The sequence below is a fragment of the Pantherophis guttatus genome, chromosome 2 (genome assembly GCF_059756535.1).
Source record: "Pantherophis guttatus breed Tessera chromosome 2, ASM5975653v1, whole genome shotgun sequence".
Taxonomy (NCBI): Eukaryota; Metazoa; Chordata; class Lepidosauria; order Squamata; family Colubridae; genus Pantherophis; species Pantherophis guttatus.
In genome coordinates, this window is record NC_142064.1 from 102,910,949 (window position 1) to 102,926,515 (window position 15,567).

At 39.4% G+C, this 15,567-nt stretch overlaps 1 protein-coding gene across 5 annotated transcripts in view; it reads left to right on the forward strand.

The window, feature by feature from the left end:
• Nucleotides 1-15,567, forward strand: part of TBX15 (T-box transcription factor 15) — an 86,230-nt gene that overhangs the window by 31,283 nt on the left and 39,380 nt on the right. For 4 of the 5 annotated variants that reach the window (XM_087888320.1, XM_034411029.3, XM_034411030.2 and 1 more), the window contains exon 2: nucleotides 12,759-12,972. In XM_087888320.1, coding sequence (XP_087744446.1) covers nucleotides 12,881-12,972 — 92 coding nt within the window. In that variant the 5' untranslated portion in view covers nucleotides 12,759-12,880. Of the gene's footprint in view, nucleotides 1-10,425; nucleotides 11,963-12,758; nucleotides 12,973-15,567 lie in introns of those variants that run through there. The other variant, XM_087888319.1, reaches the window with a different exon arrangement.

Consider the following 15,567-nt stretch of genomic DNA (forward strand, 5'->3'; position numbering starts at 1 on the left):
AAAAATTGTGTGTTAAGAGTAGCACAAACTTGTTTGCAATCTTCAGAACTAAAAAGGTCTTCAAAGAGGAAATCGTATCTGATCACCAGAGCCTGATGCTGTAATTTAATAGGGAAGTTTTGCGTCTCCTAGTGGGTTGGTGTGACTTCCCTATGTATTGATTTTTCCACCCCCTGCAAGTCCATTGCAAAAATGCACTAGAATATTGAAAGCAGAAACGTCTGGTGTATGGTTTGGATGAAAGAGAAGAGGGGTGGGGTGGGAGAAATGTGGGGAACTTGCCCACGTCAATTTTTTGCTGGAAAAGTCACGTCAAGCCTATAAACACTGCAAGATGCGAACCAGCCAAATGCAAAATCAGAAGAATACCCTGCTGTGTTTTCCCTGGTCTATCCATCTGGGCGAGGAGGAGGAGGAGGAGGAGGAGGAGGAGGAGGAGGAGGAGGAGGAGAGAGGGCAGAACAGGCAAGAACAGCAAAATCCATCTAAAAAGGATGCAGAAGCTCTCCAAACAGTCAAATGTCTCTGAGTTAAAACAGGAGGTCTCATGGCTATGAAAAATAACATTATGTTAAAGGAAAATTTTCCCTGTTTGTCACATTATCTTTTGGCCATTTAGAAAGCTTGATAGGTTCCTTAGATGTTTTTCCTCATTGTCTTAGAGGTTCAGATTTCCCACACTTAAACATATGAAGCTGCCTTGATTAGCTACCTACTCAGAAATACAAATGAAAGTTCAAGGACAAATTCCTCCGACAACCAGGTGCTAAGAACAAAACAAAAGAGAAAGTTCTTGTCTTTCTCCTGCCCAGCTTGAGTGCTTCCCATATGTGGATCATTCTTGGAAACCGGATGTTTGATCTGGTCCCCACATTCAGTTGATCAGGTAATCAAGCAGCGGGTGGGGACCAGATTGTCTGGTTTCCTTTCTTTAATGGCAGCAGGAAAGCAGCGATCTGTTTCCTGCCTGACAAAATGATTGTGCTGTTAGTTGGCAGTGGGAAAAGAGAGTGGAGCTTTCTGTGGCAGAATAGATGGCAGTGGGGAAAAGAGAGTGGATGCTTCTTTCTTATAGAGGATTGCAAGAAAGGTCAAGGCCACAAACTGTCCACCCATGATCTAGTTAAAGTGACAGTGATTCTCTCCTGCTATGTTGTTGTACCCTTTCAAAACACAAAGATGTTGAATCTAAATTCTGGGACATTCTGCATATAAATATTTTCCATTTCCACTGTGAACTCTCCTACACTTCTCTGGATATTCATGGGTTTATTCCAACTTGGTAGATAGCGATACCAGGATATATGGTTCTATCATATCTTTTGGACTGCTTATCTGCAATATGTTTGAGTTCAGTTTAGAAGCAAGGTTTGGGTTTAGTTTAGAAGCAAGGTGGCTCTAGCTTTTCCTTGTGGTACAGCCTCACAAGTAATGTGATATTCTGTATTTTATTCTGTAATATATTCTGTATTTTATTCATTGGTCTGTGAAGACCAATCTACAAGACCATCTACAAGAAACCTTTGAGGAAATTATTCAGAGGCTCTTCTTGAGTTATTTCTACTTTTTGTTTTCATTTACTAATCCCAGCGAATTAGTAACCAATATTTGGAGACAATCTTAGAATAGATTTAGGTAAGCAAGCAGAAATGTAATTTAGACAAAACATAGTTTCTCTAGTTCAAAAAAGATGAATGGAGATTTTGACCTAATGAAGCAGTGCTGGGTTTCAAATTTTTTTACTACCGGTTCCGTGGGCATGGCTTGGTGGGCGTGGCATGGCTTGGTGGGCGTGGCAGGGGAAGTAAAATCTCCATTCCCACCACAATCCAGGGGAAGGTTACTGCAAAATCCCCATTTCCTCCCAATCAGCTGGGACTTGGGAGGCAGAGAAAAGATGGGGGTGGGGGCAGTCAGAACTTTTACTAATGGTTCTCCGAACGACTCAAAATTTCTGCTACCGGTTCTCCAGAACTGGTCAGAACCTGCTGAAACCCACCTCTGTAATGAAGGATCAAATGTGCAGCTTGGAATGTCTTTTTGGCTTTGGAAGAAGAGGTACCTGGATATGCAAACCACTCCACTGGTGTTAAAGAAGAGCTTATAAAGCTACTAAATCAAAAATGTTTACATATGGAGCTACACTAGTGCTTGAGAATGTGTGTGTACATACATATATAGGTATAATATATGGGATGTGTGAATTAAATGTACAAAGTCTTTTCTGCAGTGATGGATGTACATGGAATTGGAAAAGGTTTGTTATCAAAATTCATTTTGTTGCAGCATGGGAAACGTAATCACTGTAATAGTAGTAAATGGGCACAGTGAAAACCAGTTAAGGAAACTTTGGATCCTCAGGATCCCAAACCCTTCCATTCACCCAACATACTCCCAAACTGATCCAAACATAACACAACACAAACAAAATCTATCAATAATCTAGCCAGACAAATTCTTCTGTTTGTTTTTCCTAGCAGCTATGAATTCATTCCGATGAAAGAGAATATGCCTTAGAAATTCTTCCAAAGAAGAAAATTTTGAAGAAATTCTTGTAGGCAATACAGAACATTATAGCACTTATTTAATTATGGAATGGCAGAGATATATGTAAGAATATCTTTTCCATTGAATAAACATCTCCAGTATTTTGTATTTTCCCTCACTTTCCATTTTTTAATCAAGTCCCAAGGAAGAGACATCATGGTGGAACTTCTCCTATAGGGCTTTTTCCAGAATGGTTTTATTGCCGTTTTTAAAAGACTGTCCCACTGATGAAAAATCATGGGAAAATTTCTCCTTCATCTCAGAAGTTCAGAGAAATTATCAACCTAATTACTCCACAAATTTGGCACAGAATCCCACCACTCCTATTATGCCCAGCAGTTCATCAGCCTTTGTTAGCTCTGATTTATAGCAGCCAATGAGAAGGAAATAATAAAAATCAAAAGAAAACAGAAATAACAAGCCACTTCATCACCATTACCATCACTTTCTGTTCTGGCCATACTGTATGTACCTCCAAGGCCTTAGGAACTGCCAATGACTTGAACAAGATTTCTCTTATTAGCATTTCAGGATGTAGGGGAATCAAAGTAGCATACGGATCACTTTATATGAAGATTGAAAGAGACTGGTAGGGCTGGATTTTGCAAAGTTTGAAGCAGCCTCCAACCATTGTGAGGGTAAAGAAAAAGATCTTGTTGTGGTTATAGCTCCCCAGTCATCCCAAAACTTCAGGGGCTTTATTAGACTCAGGCGAAGCTTCATTTTGAACAGTAGGTCTGTGTAATTTATTCAGTACATGTTTGGGTGAGTTTGCATGTTATCTTGACATTAGTAGGTTTTCTTTAGAGTGCTTCCTGTACTTGTCAAGTAATTGTTGTTGTTTTAAATGGAAATTACGTTGAATATTTAATCATGACCTGATGGAGGATCAATCTGAGAAGAGAGTTGGCCAATTGATAGTAGAGTTCAGAAACTTTTAAAAATACTTTAATTGCTGGGGCAGAGGATAAGTGGATTTTGCAATTAGCTGCTTTCTATAAAGAACCATCCATCTTTATTTACTTACCCACATACCACCAGAGATTAAATAGTTTGACTGCATAGCAAAGTCAATTCTTTGAATAATCTTCATATGTTCACAGACACATAAACACACATTATATCACTGAAAATAAGCAAAAATATTATGGTTAATTTAAATCCACATTTGGCAGCCACCTTTTATTGCACTTCTGTGTGCATATTGTATGCAATCAGATCATCTATACAGATCATACTGTGTAGACAGATGGAAATTTCTGTATGGAATACCTCTTTTAACTGAGCATCCTAAATTATTTTTATAATGTGTGCTGCATATTTTCTAACAAACTTATCTATAACATGTTACTGATTTTTTATGAATATCATCTAATGGAGCTATTTCAGTTGAAGAAAGCTAGAGTATCTCTCTCTCTCTCTGTGTGTGTATGAGCCCCCACCTTTTCTTCTTAACCACTCTTGATTGGAAGAAAGAAAAGTCTCCAGTGGGATTTGATTGATATAGTTTTGGCAGCTGTAAATTGCTGACAGCATGCTGCAAAATCTCTCCTATGAGATATTTTCAGTTCCATTGAAATCTCACAGAGAAAAAAATGAAGTGGTGCAGGCCAGGGGAACTGAGCAGATGTGTCTTTCAGCTGGCTTGTACCTGCATTTTTTGTGGCAGAAAATACGAAGAAAGAATGAGTGACAAACATGTAGAAAACTGAGCTCTGAAGACTGTTCTAGGGAGGGAGCACATTTGGAATCACGAGTATTAATAAACAAGAATAAAAGCAGATTAAATATTACAAAAAAATATGACAGCAATTGTCCAGAAGTATGATCAGTCTCTTAATACTGCCCTAGGGACATGTTTTTTAAAGATAAAAAGTATAAAGAGTAAACATAATGCTAGTGCCTACTTTACAGAGACTACATCAGTTTCAGTGAAATTGTTTCACTGAGGACTGTGCAATGGCATTTTTAATGCATTATTTTTTGAAGCATTCGAGAAATAATGAGTTTTTAAACATTTTGGAGGAGTGCCAGACATTTTCCACAGCATGAAATATATTCGTATGTTTACCTGAGAAATATTGTAGCTCAGTCATGAACACAGACAGTATATTTCTTTATTTTTAATAAACTCTCAGGGAGTTTATAAAATAATACAGGTAGTCCTCAATTTATGACCACAATTAGGACTGGAGCCTCTGTCACTAAGCAAGGTGGTTGTTAAGTGAGTCAAATTTGATTTTCTGACCTTTTTGCCATAGTCATTAAATGAATCACTATGGTCATTAAATGACTCATGTGGTTGTTAAGCACATCTGGTTTTTCCCATTGACTTTACGGGTCAGAAGCCAACAGGGAAGGTCACATATGGTGTTCCCATGATTCCAGGACACAGCAACTGTCATAAATATACCCTGGTTGCCAAGCACCTGAATTTTGATTGTGACTTCAGGGATGCTGCAATGGTCGTTAACTGCAAACATCAGTCATAAGTCACTTTTTCAGCAGCGTTTTAACTTCAAATGGTTGCTAAATGAATGGGCATAAGTTGAGGACTATATGTATGAGATAGCTATTTAATTTGCAAATTTTCCTAGTAAACAGAGGGAGAAGAGCACCCATTTCTATTATAGGAAGACCAGTTTTCCTCACGAATAACAACTTGTGACTTGAAATCCATTTTATAGTCTATATTGAGTCAATTAGAATAGAAAGAGCTGCTGAAAATAAAGGTACCAACAAGAGCTACAAGTAGATGCAGACACTGGTTGTTATAAAGCAGTGTTTTTCAAACTTGACAACTATGATGTGTGGACTTCAAATCCCAGAATTCCCTAACCAGCACACTTTTGTAATGCCTAAACAAAACTCGCTCCTCCTCATTTCCTGTCTGCTTCCTTCATCTCCATCTAATCTTGTTTCTCCACTTCTCTTTTCTTCTCTTTTTCCATACAGCTATCATTTCTTCTTAACTCCTCTTCTTCCTTCCTTCCTTCCTTCCTTCCTTCCTTCCTTCCTTCCTTCCTTCCTTCCTTCCTTCCTTCCTTCCTTTCTTGAAGAGTGTGGATATTTGTCTATTGTCAGGGAACAACTAGTTATGAATATTAATTTTGTAAACAGGAGCTGATTTAAGAGAGGTTTACTTTTAACCAATAGTTATCTATTCAATTATTACGGTTGGTTGCACAGTTAGCCAGATGTTTTGACTGGATTTGACATTTTTATCCACCTATGGAGTCCTTCTCAAAGGCTTGGAACATGCAGATGTTATAGTTTGATGGTTTTAAAGATATCACTGCAGGATGTAAGATATTCCAAGTAAGGCTATCTTTTGCATGTCTTTGATTTAATAGTGATTTTGTCAATGCTGATGAAGTTCAAGTGCTACTCCAGATGCCTGGGGATTGTACTGAATGAGTTTATCACTACTGATGATTGATTGATTGATTGATTGATTGATTGATTGCCACAGTGGTTCTACTTCTATTTGCAAGTTTTTTGTATTTTGTGATATTCTTCTTTCTTTTCTACTCTGCTTCCTCCAGGTACAGCCAGGTCCACTGTCTAGACTTTTTTGTCTTTCTTATTTATAGTTAAGTCTGGGGTGATATTTGGCAGGTGCTGATCTGTTTCTATACTAAAGCCCCGGAGCAGTTTAGCCTCTTCATTTACCCATTACTTTCTCTATTTTGTGGTCCCACCAGTTCTTGCTTGCAGGGAAGTTTGTTTATTTGTTTAAATTTCTATACCGCCCTTCTCCAATGTAGGACTCAGGGCGGTGAACAGCCAAAGTAAAAACAAGACATACATACAAAACATACAAAATCTAAAATCTATTTAAAATAATTAAATAATTTTGGCCGTAATTAAAACATTCCAATTTAAAATCCGTTTAAAATTTGACTCAAGCCAGCCCAGCTAGTTGAAATAAATGGGTTTTTAGGGCCCGATGAAAAATCCGGAGGTCTGTTATTGTACGTAGCTCTGGGGGGAGGTTGTTCCAGAGGGTGGGCGCCGCCACAGAGAAGGCTCTCCCCCTGGGGGTCGCCAGCCGACATTGTCTGGCGGACGGCACCCTGAGGAGGCCCACTCTGTGGGAGCGTACTGGCCGGTGGGAGGCTATTGGTGGCAGAAGGCGGTCTCGTAAGTACCCCGGCCCTAAGCCATGGAGCGCTTTAAAGGTGGTCACCAACACCTTGAAGCGCACCCGGAAGACCACCGGGAGCCAGTGCAGCTCGCGCAGGAGAGGTGTCACGTGGGAGCGCCTCGTCGCCCCCAAAATCCCCCGCGCGGCCGCGTTCTGGACCAGCTGGAGCCTCCGGGTGCACCCCAGGGGGAGCCCCATGTAGAGAGCGTTGCAGTAGTCCAGGCGGGAAGTGACGAGTGCCTGAGTGACTGTGCGTAGGGAGTCCCGATCTAGAAAGGGGCGCAACTGGCGTATCAGGCGGACCTGATAAAAAGCCCCCCTGGCCACGGCCGCCAAATGATCTTCTAACGACAGCCGTGCGTCCAGGAGGACGCCCAAGTTACGAGCCCTCTCCGTGGGGGCGAGTGATTCGCCCCCAATAGCCAGCGATGGCGTCAGCTGGTTATATCGGGACGCCGGAAGCCACAGCCACTCGGTCTTGGAGGGGTTGAGTTGGAGCCTGTTTCTCCCCATCCAGGCCCGCACGGCCTCCAGGCACTGGGACATCACTTTAAGGGCATCATTGGGGTGGCCTGGGGTGGAGATGTACAGCTGGGTGTCATCAGCGTACTGATGGAACTCCACCCCAAAGCCACGGATGATCTCACCCAGCGGCTTTACATAAATGTTGAACAGAAGGGGCGAGAGGACCGACCCTTGTGGCACCCCACAAGCAAGGTGCTTCGGGGTCGACCGCTGCCCCCCTGTCAACACAGATTGCGACCGGTCAGAGAGGTAGGAGGAGAACCACCTCAAAACGGTGCCTCCCACCCCCAACCCAAATATACTTACAACAGTCCATGCCCATCTATGTTCTTTGGTAAGTAGAAACTGTCCACATCACTGCATGGATGAAGGGTGATTCATTGTCATTATTTTTCTCATTTTCTTATCTAGGGCTTTTAGTTCTGCTTGTGTTCAGTCACTATTAGGACATCTGTTGGAACCCTGACATTCCAACTGTATATATAATGCCTGGCTACTAATTTCTTTGATGGTATTTTTCCCATTAAATTCCATTAAATTTGAACTTTAAATCTATCTTCTTCATTCTCATAATGTTTTCATGGCTAAGCTTCTTATTGACTTCAGTGTGTTTGATGTTATCAGGTGGAAGGAAACCCAGGTATTTTTAGTGATTGTGTTCATTTTGATTCCTTCAGTTTTCACTATTTCCCCCCTGTTGATGACAAGGGTGTTACATTTTTCCAGTCCAAACTCCATTGCAATATCTTGGTTGTATATATGAACAGTTCTGAGAAGCAATTCTATTTCAATATATTATTATTGTTATTTTTTCTGTGCCTTGTCTATAGCAATAGCAATAGCAGTAGCACTTAGACTTATACACTGCCCCATAGTGCTTTGATGGCTTTCTGAGCAGTTTACAAATGTCAGCATATTGCCCCCAACAATCTGGGTCCTCATTTTACTGACTTCAGATAGATGGAAGGTTGAGTCAACCTTGAGCCAGTCAGGATCAAACTCCAGGCTGTGGGCAAAGTTAGCCTGCCATTCTGCATTCTAACCACTGCACCACTATAGTTCTTTTACTTCTGCATTTAAATACATATACCTGCAAATGTGTTGCTTGGAAATATATCTTGAGTATGGTGGGGAAGTGAGTGATGGTCTTATTTCAATGAGTCTGAACTAAGTTTTAGCTGAATTTGGCAACCTTAGGTTGATGAGATGGGGATGTTGCCCTTTCTACAGGATTCATTTCTTTTCTCCTGTGTATTTTCCTGGGCATGGGGGTCAGTGGTGGCTGCTGGTGTGTTTCCAGGTGTAATTCAAGGTGCTGGTTGTCACTTTTAAATCCCTACATGGCCCAGGGCTGAGTTACCTGAGGGACCATCTTTTTCTAAGAGTTTTTACCTGTCCAATCCCATCCAACAGGTTGGGCATGCTACAGATCCTGTCAGTTAAAGACTGTCAGCTAGTGGGAACTAGAAGATGGGCTTTCTCTGCTGTAGCCCCTGCCTTGTGGAATGTTCTCTCTGAGATTGGAATGGCCCCAACCTTGTTGACTTTTCTCAAAGGTTTAAAAACTTGGTTTTTAAATATATTCATTTAAAATATTCTGTCTCTGTACTGCCTCCTTCGGTGTTTCTGAAGAGAAATTTCAGATTATTTTTACTTTTTCCTCTCCTTTTTTCTCCTCTTAACCTTATGCCCAACTGGTGTCTGATGCTAAGTTTTTACTTAAATCAGCAATGGACAATCATTCTCAATCAAGGGCCAAACTTCTCTGAATTGCTCCCAGGTTCTCCAACCCCAAACTGGACAGAATCAGGATATCAACTCAACTCAATTCAATTTAATTTAATTGTAGTTAAACTTACCTTAATTAAATGAAATTACAATTAATTCTGCTCAGCCAAATTCTTCTCATGGAGAGCAATATATGTATATAAAAAAGCAAGCAAATAACAATAAAGCTCCAAATACCCAAAGGAAAATATGAAGAATGAACAGCAGTAACTGTAAAAGGAATACAAAGCAAACTCTACTACATAAACTATGAAAGTAAGAACTGCCTGGTTTTTGTGTTTGTTATTTTGTTTAAATCTTTGTGGCTCAAATGAATAGTTGCAGAAGTGTGAATAGTTGCAGAAGAAGATATTATGGAACATCTGGGTGACATCAATTCTATTTATTCAAGGGGCCACAGAGAATGGTCCCTTGTTGAGGATGCTAAAGTCCCTGAAGGAGGGAGCAGCCATATATTTTGAGATATGGAGGAGATACTGTATAGGAGGAGTGAGACACTTTGAGAATCTGTTTGAGGGGAGAAATGGGAATGAATGAATAAGAGTGGATTCTTCCTTTAATGTTGACCATCAGACCCATAAAGGTTTTTAAATGAGGAATTGGCACCTTAACATGAGCCTAGGAAAAAAGTGGTGAACAGGTAGAGCTTCTGCAATGTGCTTCTTGCACCTGGATTTTCAGTCTTTGTTTCTGTACTTAAATTCACTTTTATTGTCCACTATGGAAGTAATAAATAATAAAATGAATGCGATTTAACTCTTGAAAAAAGGCCCTTTCTCTCTGTTTCTAGATGCCTGGATTTTGACTAGGTCTCCAACCATCATAATGGTGGAGACAAAAAAAAAATTCTTCAAGGGTTATATCTGCTCCATATAGGTTTCATCCAAGCAAACACAACAGAAGTGGGTTGTTCGATTGTCAGAAAGAGCCCTACTTCTGAAAAGGCATGTCCTGTGTAGGATTGTGCTATAAGGTGATACCAGCTATAAAAGAGAAATGCCAAATCCAAAATCCCATTCTCCCAGCTGGTTAACTCATAGGCAGGTCCAGATTGCCCCAGCACGAACCACCCACCACTGGAGGGCCAAAATAGGTTGTTCTCAAACCATCCCACAGCTTGCAGGAAATGTACAGTAACTTCTGCTCATATTTTCCTGGACTGCTTCAGAATGGGTGTTTTCCACGTATGGATGGAAAAAGGATTGCTGGCTGGTTCATCCGCTGCGCTCTTTGTGTTGTAGGTAAATGCCTTTGAAGGGGATGAATCCACATAACCTGCAGTGTGAATAGAGCCTCTTATTCACTTTGGTAGTTACTCATCATCAAAATGAACTTTTGATTTTGTTTATTTACATATCAATGGGGGAGGGGAGAGATGCACTGCAGTTTATAAAGTTAAAGTGCTGCTCTACACTCATGCATTCACCACCAGCATCTTTAAATAAAAGTCCATGACTTGTGCTTTCCCAGGGTGCTTCTTAATCTCTGCTGCATTTGCTGCTATAGCAGTAGTCCTGTAGTGTAACATGAAATGGGTTGAAAACATCTCCTTCCTTTTTAATTATTTTTCTATCTACTTTTTGCTTGTTATTTTATGACCAGTTCATTAGTAGACCATTGAAATGTTGAAACCTTCCTTCCTCCCCCCCACAATGCCCCCGCCTACCTCTCTCTGAGCCCCAGATAAATTCAAGGATAACCCTTTTTGCAATACTTATCTATTTGGGCTATTTGGGAACTGGAGCAAGATTGATAAATGTGAAAATATTCACTTACGAACTGGTAAAGAAGAATGACAGCAAACAAGTGGAGAGTTTAGGGAAGGAAAAACAGTAAGGAACAAAAGTAGTTTCTATCCGGCTTCAAACCAGAGAGACTTTGCATGTCAGGCCAGTATAATAGTTGCTTTGCTACAGGGTCAACTGCTAATGTTGGCTATTTCTGGAATGGGTTTTTGAATGTTCTGTCCACTGTCCTGCTTGAAGGCTATGGCCTGCATGACCCTCCCATGGCAAGGAAAGCAATTGGTGCTTTACCTCCTGGAGGGGATAAAAAAAAGACAGGAGAATCCACCAATTAAGAGCTGTGTTAATCACTATTCAGCAACAGAACAACTGGCCATCACCATGTCCAAAGTGGAGGAAGGGATTGACATCTGGGAAGAAATTGCTTAAGCTGGCTTCATTTCCAGCTGGTTTATTTATGGGAGGCAAACAGCTGAAGGATGCCATGTGGAAGAGCCTTAAACTCCATCTAGAGTAATGCTGCCTTATCTTTCTGAACTGCAACTAGATAACAGATGTGAAACATTTCGAGCACACTGAATAAAGGCCAAGCATTATTGTTTGGAAATAAGATTTGCTGAAATCCTTACATTAAATATTTTTAAGAGGAACGTGCTGGACAGCTTACATTTCCTTTACATGTGACTCTGGCATAATTCATATGAATGCCACGAATTACAATTCAGTATCTTCTCCAAGCCAATTATATTGTTGCCAGCAGTGCTTGCTGAGTTGATTTCCTCAATATTCCAGCTTTTCCAACATTTGTTACTAAAACCCAAGCTACAGTGTTGGACATTCTGTAATTAGATCTCAGAGAATTATCTTATGTACCATCAGCTCATATCACTAGAAGAAGTGGGGGGGGGGATTTGAATACTGCACAGACATTGTCTCTTATATCTCTACAATTAAAGAGGTTCAGAGCTTAATGTTTTTCCCCAAATTAAAATAAAATATATATACAGAAAGGCCCCCAGAATATTCTTGAGTGGAAGAGAGCATGTTTTACTGATTGGTGACCATAAATAAATAAATGACATTTATTCTGTAAGATAACTAACACTCAGTGATACCCTAATTCCAACAGGACCATATAGCAGTTACATCAAGACAGCATTAAAATGAGAAGGAGATGATCAACTGAACCTCCAATGGCAAGACCTGCAAGGCAAGTCTTCCCTTGGGTCCTCTCAACTAATGAGTTCAGAGTAAAAAAGTTCAAGCCTGAGAAATGTCTTTAATTCAGTTCCAGCTTTTTGGCTTTCTCTCATTTTGGTCCAGATGTTTATATCTGAAGACCCTGTAAAAGTCTAGGTGTTCTTTGAAATAACAATTACTTTGGCAGTAATTTTTTCCATATGCTTGCTTTCTTCAACTCTACGGGGATTCTACATCCATAACCCAACGTTGTTATTTTCTCAGGGAAAATAATTGCTCAAGAACTATAACATAGGAACAAATAACATATATCTGCTTGAAACCAAAACAAAAGGACAGCTTTTATTATTTTTGAGGACAAAGAAATTAGAAATCTGGGAAAAAAATCCCTTATTCAAAACACATAAACAGCACATGTGGTAAAACATACAATTAAATACAACATTATTTCTCCAGTGTTGAATGATCCCCCCCCCATGTCCCCCATTTCTCTCAGCCTACAACTGCAGGCTGCATTTTCCTGTATTCAGATTAATTTGTTACTATTTATATTTTTAACTGTGGGCAGTTTTATTCAACAGCTTTAAAATTTAATTAAAGTACCAGATGTCATGTTGGAAACTGAAAACCAGAAGCCGGATTGTAACTTACAACACAACATCAACAACACTCTTCTAATGAAAAAGATGTCATTCCTCTGATTCCCTGGATCCCTTCAAATGGCTTCATTTTATCTCTTCCTACTTTGAGGAACTTTAGACATTTCAAGTTGGTTTGACTCTCCTTTCTGCTTCTGCTTCTTTTAGATTCAGAGCAGAGCACAGGATCCGAAACTGAAGTGCTGGCAGAGCGGACGTCCTGCTCGTTCGGTTCCCCACCGGACCTCACATCAAGCAACTCACTCTCTCAGTCTCTGCCTGTCTCATCCATGGAGGAGATCCAAGTGGAATTGCAATGTGCTGATCTCTGGAAGCGATTCCATGATATTGGCACCGAAATGATCATCACCAAAGCAGGCAGGTAAGGCATCCTATCTACTTTTTTATTGATAGCTGGCTTAGAAAATCTGCAGTTTTTGTAGGGTCTTGAGTTACCACTACTTTCCTAGAATTAGAGTGCTCTTCTTTATTATAATTTAGCTCTGTATCTTTCCCTGCTAGTGGTGAAGAAATTGTATTGCCCAGCAGTTTCAAAGCACATAAAGATAGGAAGGTTAACTTCTCTGTGTGCCGTAAACTTTCTATAATTCATTTCTTAATTCTAGTTGCAACAATATGAAAATAATTATCAGGTTCAGGTCACACCCACTGTGATTGAGAAACAATTAGATATACATGCACGCACACACGTATACACACAATTGTCATTATTTCAAATTTTAATGGGAGTATGACTGCCTCTGAAGGCCACCTGCTGGGAAACTTCCTTGTGCAGTTGTTGGACACTGTGAGAATAGACTACTGGATAAGATGCGCCATGGATCTGACCAGGCAGGGTACTGCTTATGTTTTTATGTCCTTAACTAACTTGCATCATTCTATCATAACTAGCATGAATTTCCATGGCTTTCCTGCTATGAACACAACTTTTTGACACAATAAATGATATAGCCGTAATATCCTCTATAAAGTTGCCTCAGCTTTAAAAGGATAGTATTTTTTTGTGCGTGGCAGTAAATTCTCTTTTATTATACTTGAGAGGGGCATAGTTTACTATACACCACAGATTTGGATTCCTTAAGGCAGAACTAGACATCACTTAAGCTATACAGTAGTCCTATATTTTCTTGCATATGGAGAAAAAGAAAGTGCCACATAGCAGAGAGAGGGGAAAACCTGCAATGCACAGCTGGCCAACCTCCATTCACATTGATTCAGTCACTATACAATGTCTCAGAGGACAAAAAGAATGACATTCATTTCATCCAGCCTATTCAGATTTCATGGATTAGATAGGCTTTTTGCCTCTGTTGTTATTTTGTAAGAACAACATACCACACCGAGCTGTGTCAGTATTGATGGGTAGAAGCCCTCTACAAATTCCACATTCCACTGCCAATGTTTCTTTTAAGGAAATGGAATTTTACAATAGACTATAATAGGCTATAATAGAGAAAAATCTTTAATTTCTTCAAGAAAAGTCTCTGATCTTCCCAAATAAAGTTGTGTATTCCAGCCAGCTTCCTTTATAATTGCAAATTAATGTTTATTTTCTAAGCAATCAGCACCTTGGACAGAGAAAAAACCAGGAAGAACGCTATTCTGCTGGAGTAACACCCAGTGATAGAAATCCTCCTCTCCACAATATTTTATTTTTCTTCCCCTTTTGGTTTACTTCATGAATTTGACTAGTGAGACCAATTGTAGATTGTCTCTGTGGCTTGTGAGATGATCTTTGCCATAGTAGTAAGAATCTCAAGTAAATGAGATGTGCTTGGAAAAGTTTCGACAGTCAATTCTTCAGAAAATTATTAAATCCAGTCTTCTCTTTTGAAGCCTTTTGATGCCTTTAAATGGGGTTCAAACAACTGTCACTAATCTTGTTTTGTTATATGCTTAAAAATGGGGGGGAAAATCCCCTAATGACATATGCTACTGAAAACAAACAATAGAAGTAGCTAGCCACATTTTCCACATTTAAAGAACCAACCACTTTAATTTTATAATATAAACCATATATAGCCGTTAAGTTTTATAACTCAAAAGACCTTTAAAATGGCATTCAGCATCAATTAAAATCAGCAAACATATAACAAAATCCGTTGCTTAAACTGTACTACAAAGAAATGCTGAATTAGGAATTTAGGAATAAACACCCCCTCCCCCCACACACAATATCCTGAAATGGCAAACTACCACTATAATGTTGCATGGAATGAATCAACACTGCATCATCTAGAAACATGCTCAGTTTGAAAACTTATTTACCTTTGCCTCTTTACAGTAAAATTCAATAACAAGTATCTTAACAAAAGTTTTATCACCTCAAGAAAAACTGTTCAAAATATTTTTAAAAAAATTAAAGTAACATTTTTTTTTAAAAAAAATAGTTGATAGCCTTTAAACCTAAATTATAGTTATTGCTGTTTATCTCAACAGCCTTCATGCTATCATGATCAACAAGTCATAATATTGTCAGGGATATATGATGAACTTATATCTCTATTTAACCTACCATCCAGGATTGTTTTGACTATCAGTCAGGAAGATACACTATTCTTTGCTTTTTGAAAATATGGAAGGATTAAACACATAAACAAATTCCTTAGATTTGGGCAACTAGTATTTGGTTAGAATGCACCATTACAAATAATAGGAAAGCTGGTATGCAAATTAATCTACATCATACAAATGAAATTTACGTCTCATTTATTGAATTTTATGTTCGCTGCTCATTGCAAGGAAATCATTCGCATTCAGGATTGCTAGCTGTTGCCCTTTGTTCAATTTTCACAACTGGGGCTGGGTGAATAGCTTTACATGTTTGTTTTGAAGATTCTGATGTGGGGCCTGAAGCCACTCAGGGCTGTGGCCTCTTAAGTGCTCTATGTATTCCATGGCTACGGCACTTGCATTTTTACTAGCACAGTGTATAGTAGTTGTATATTGCTATCAT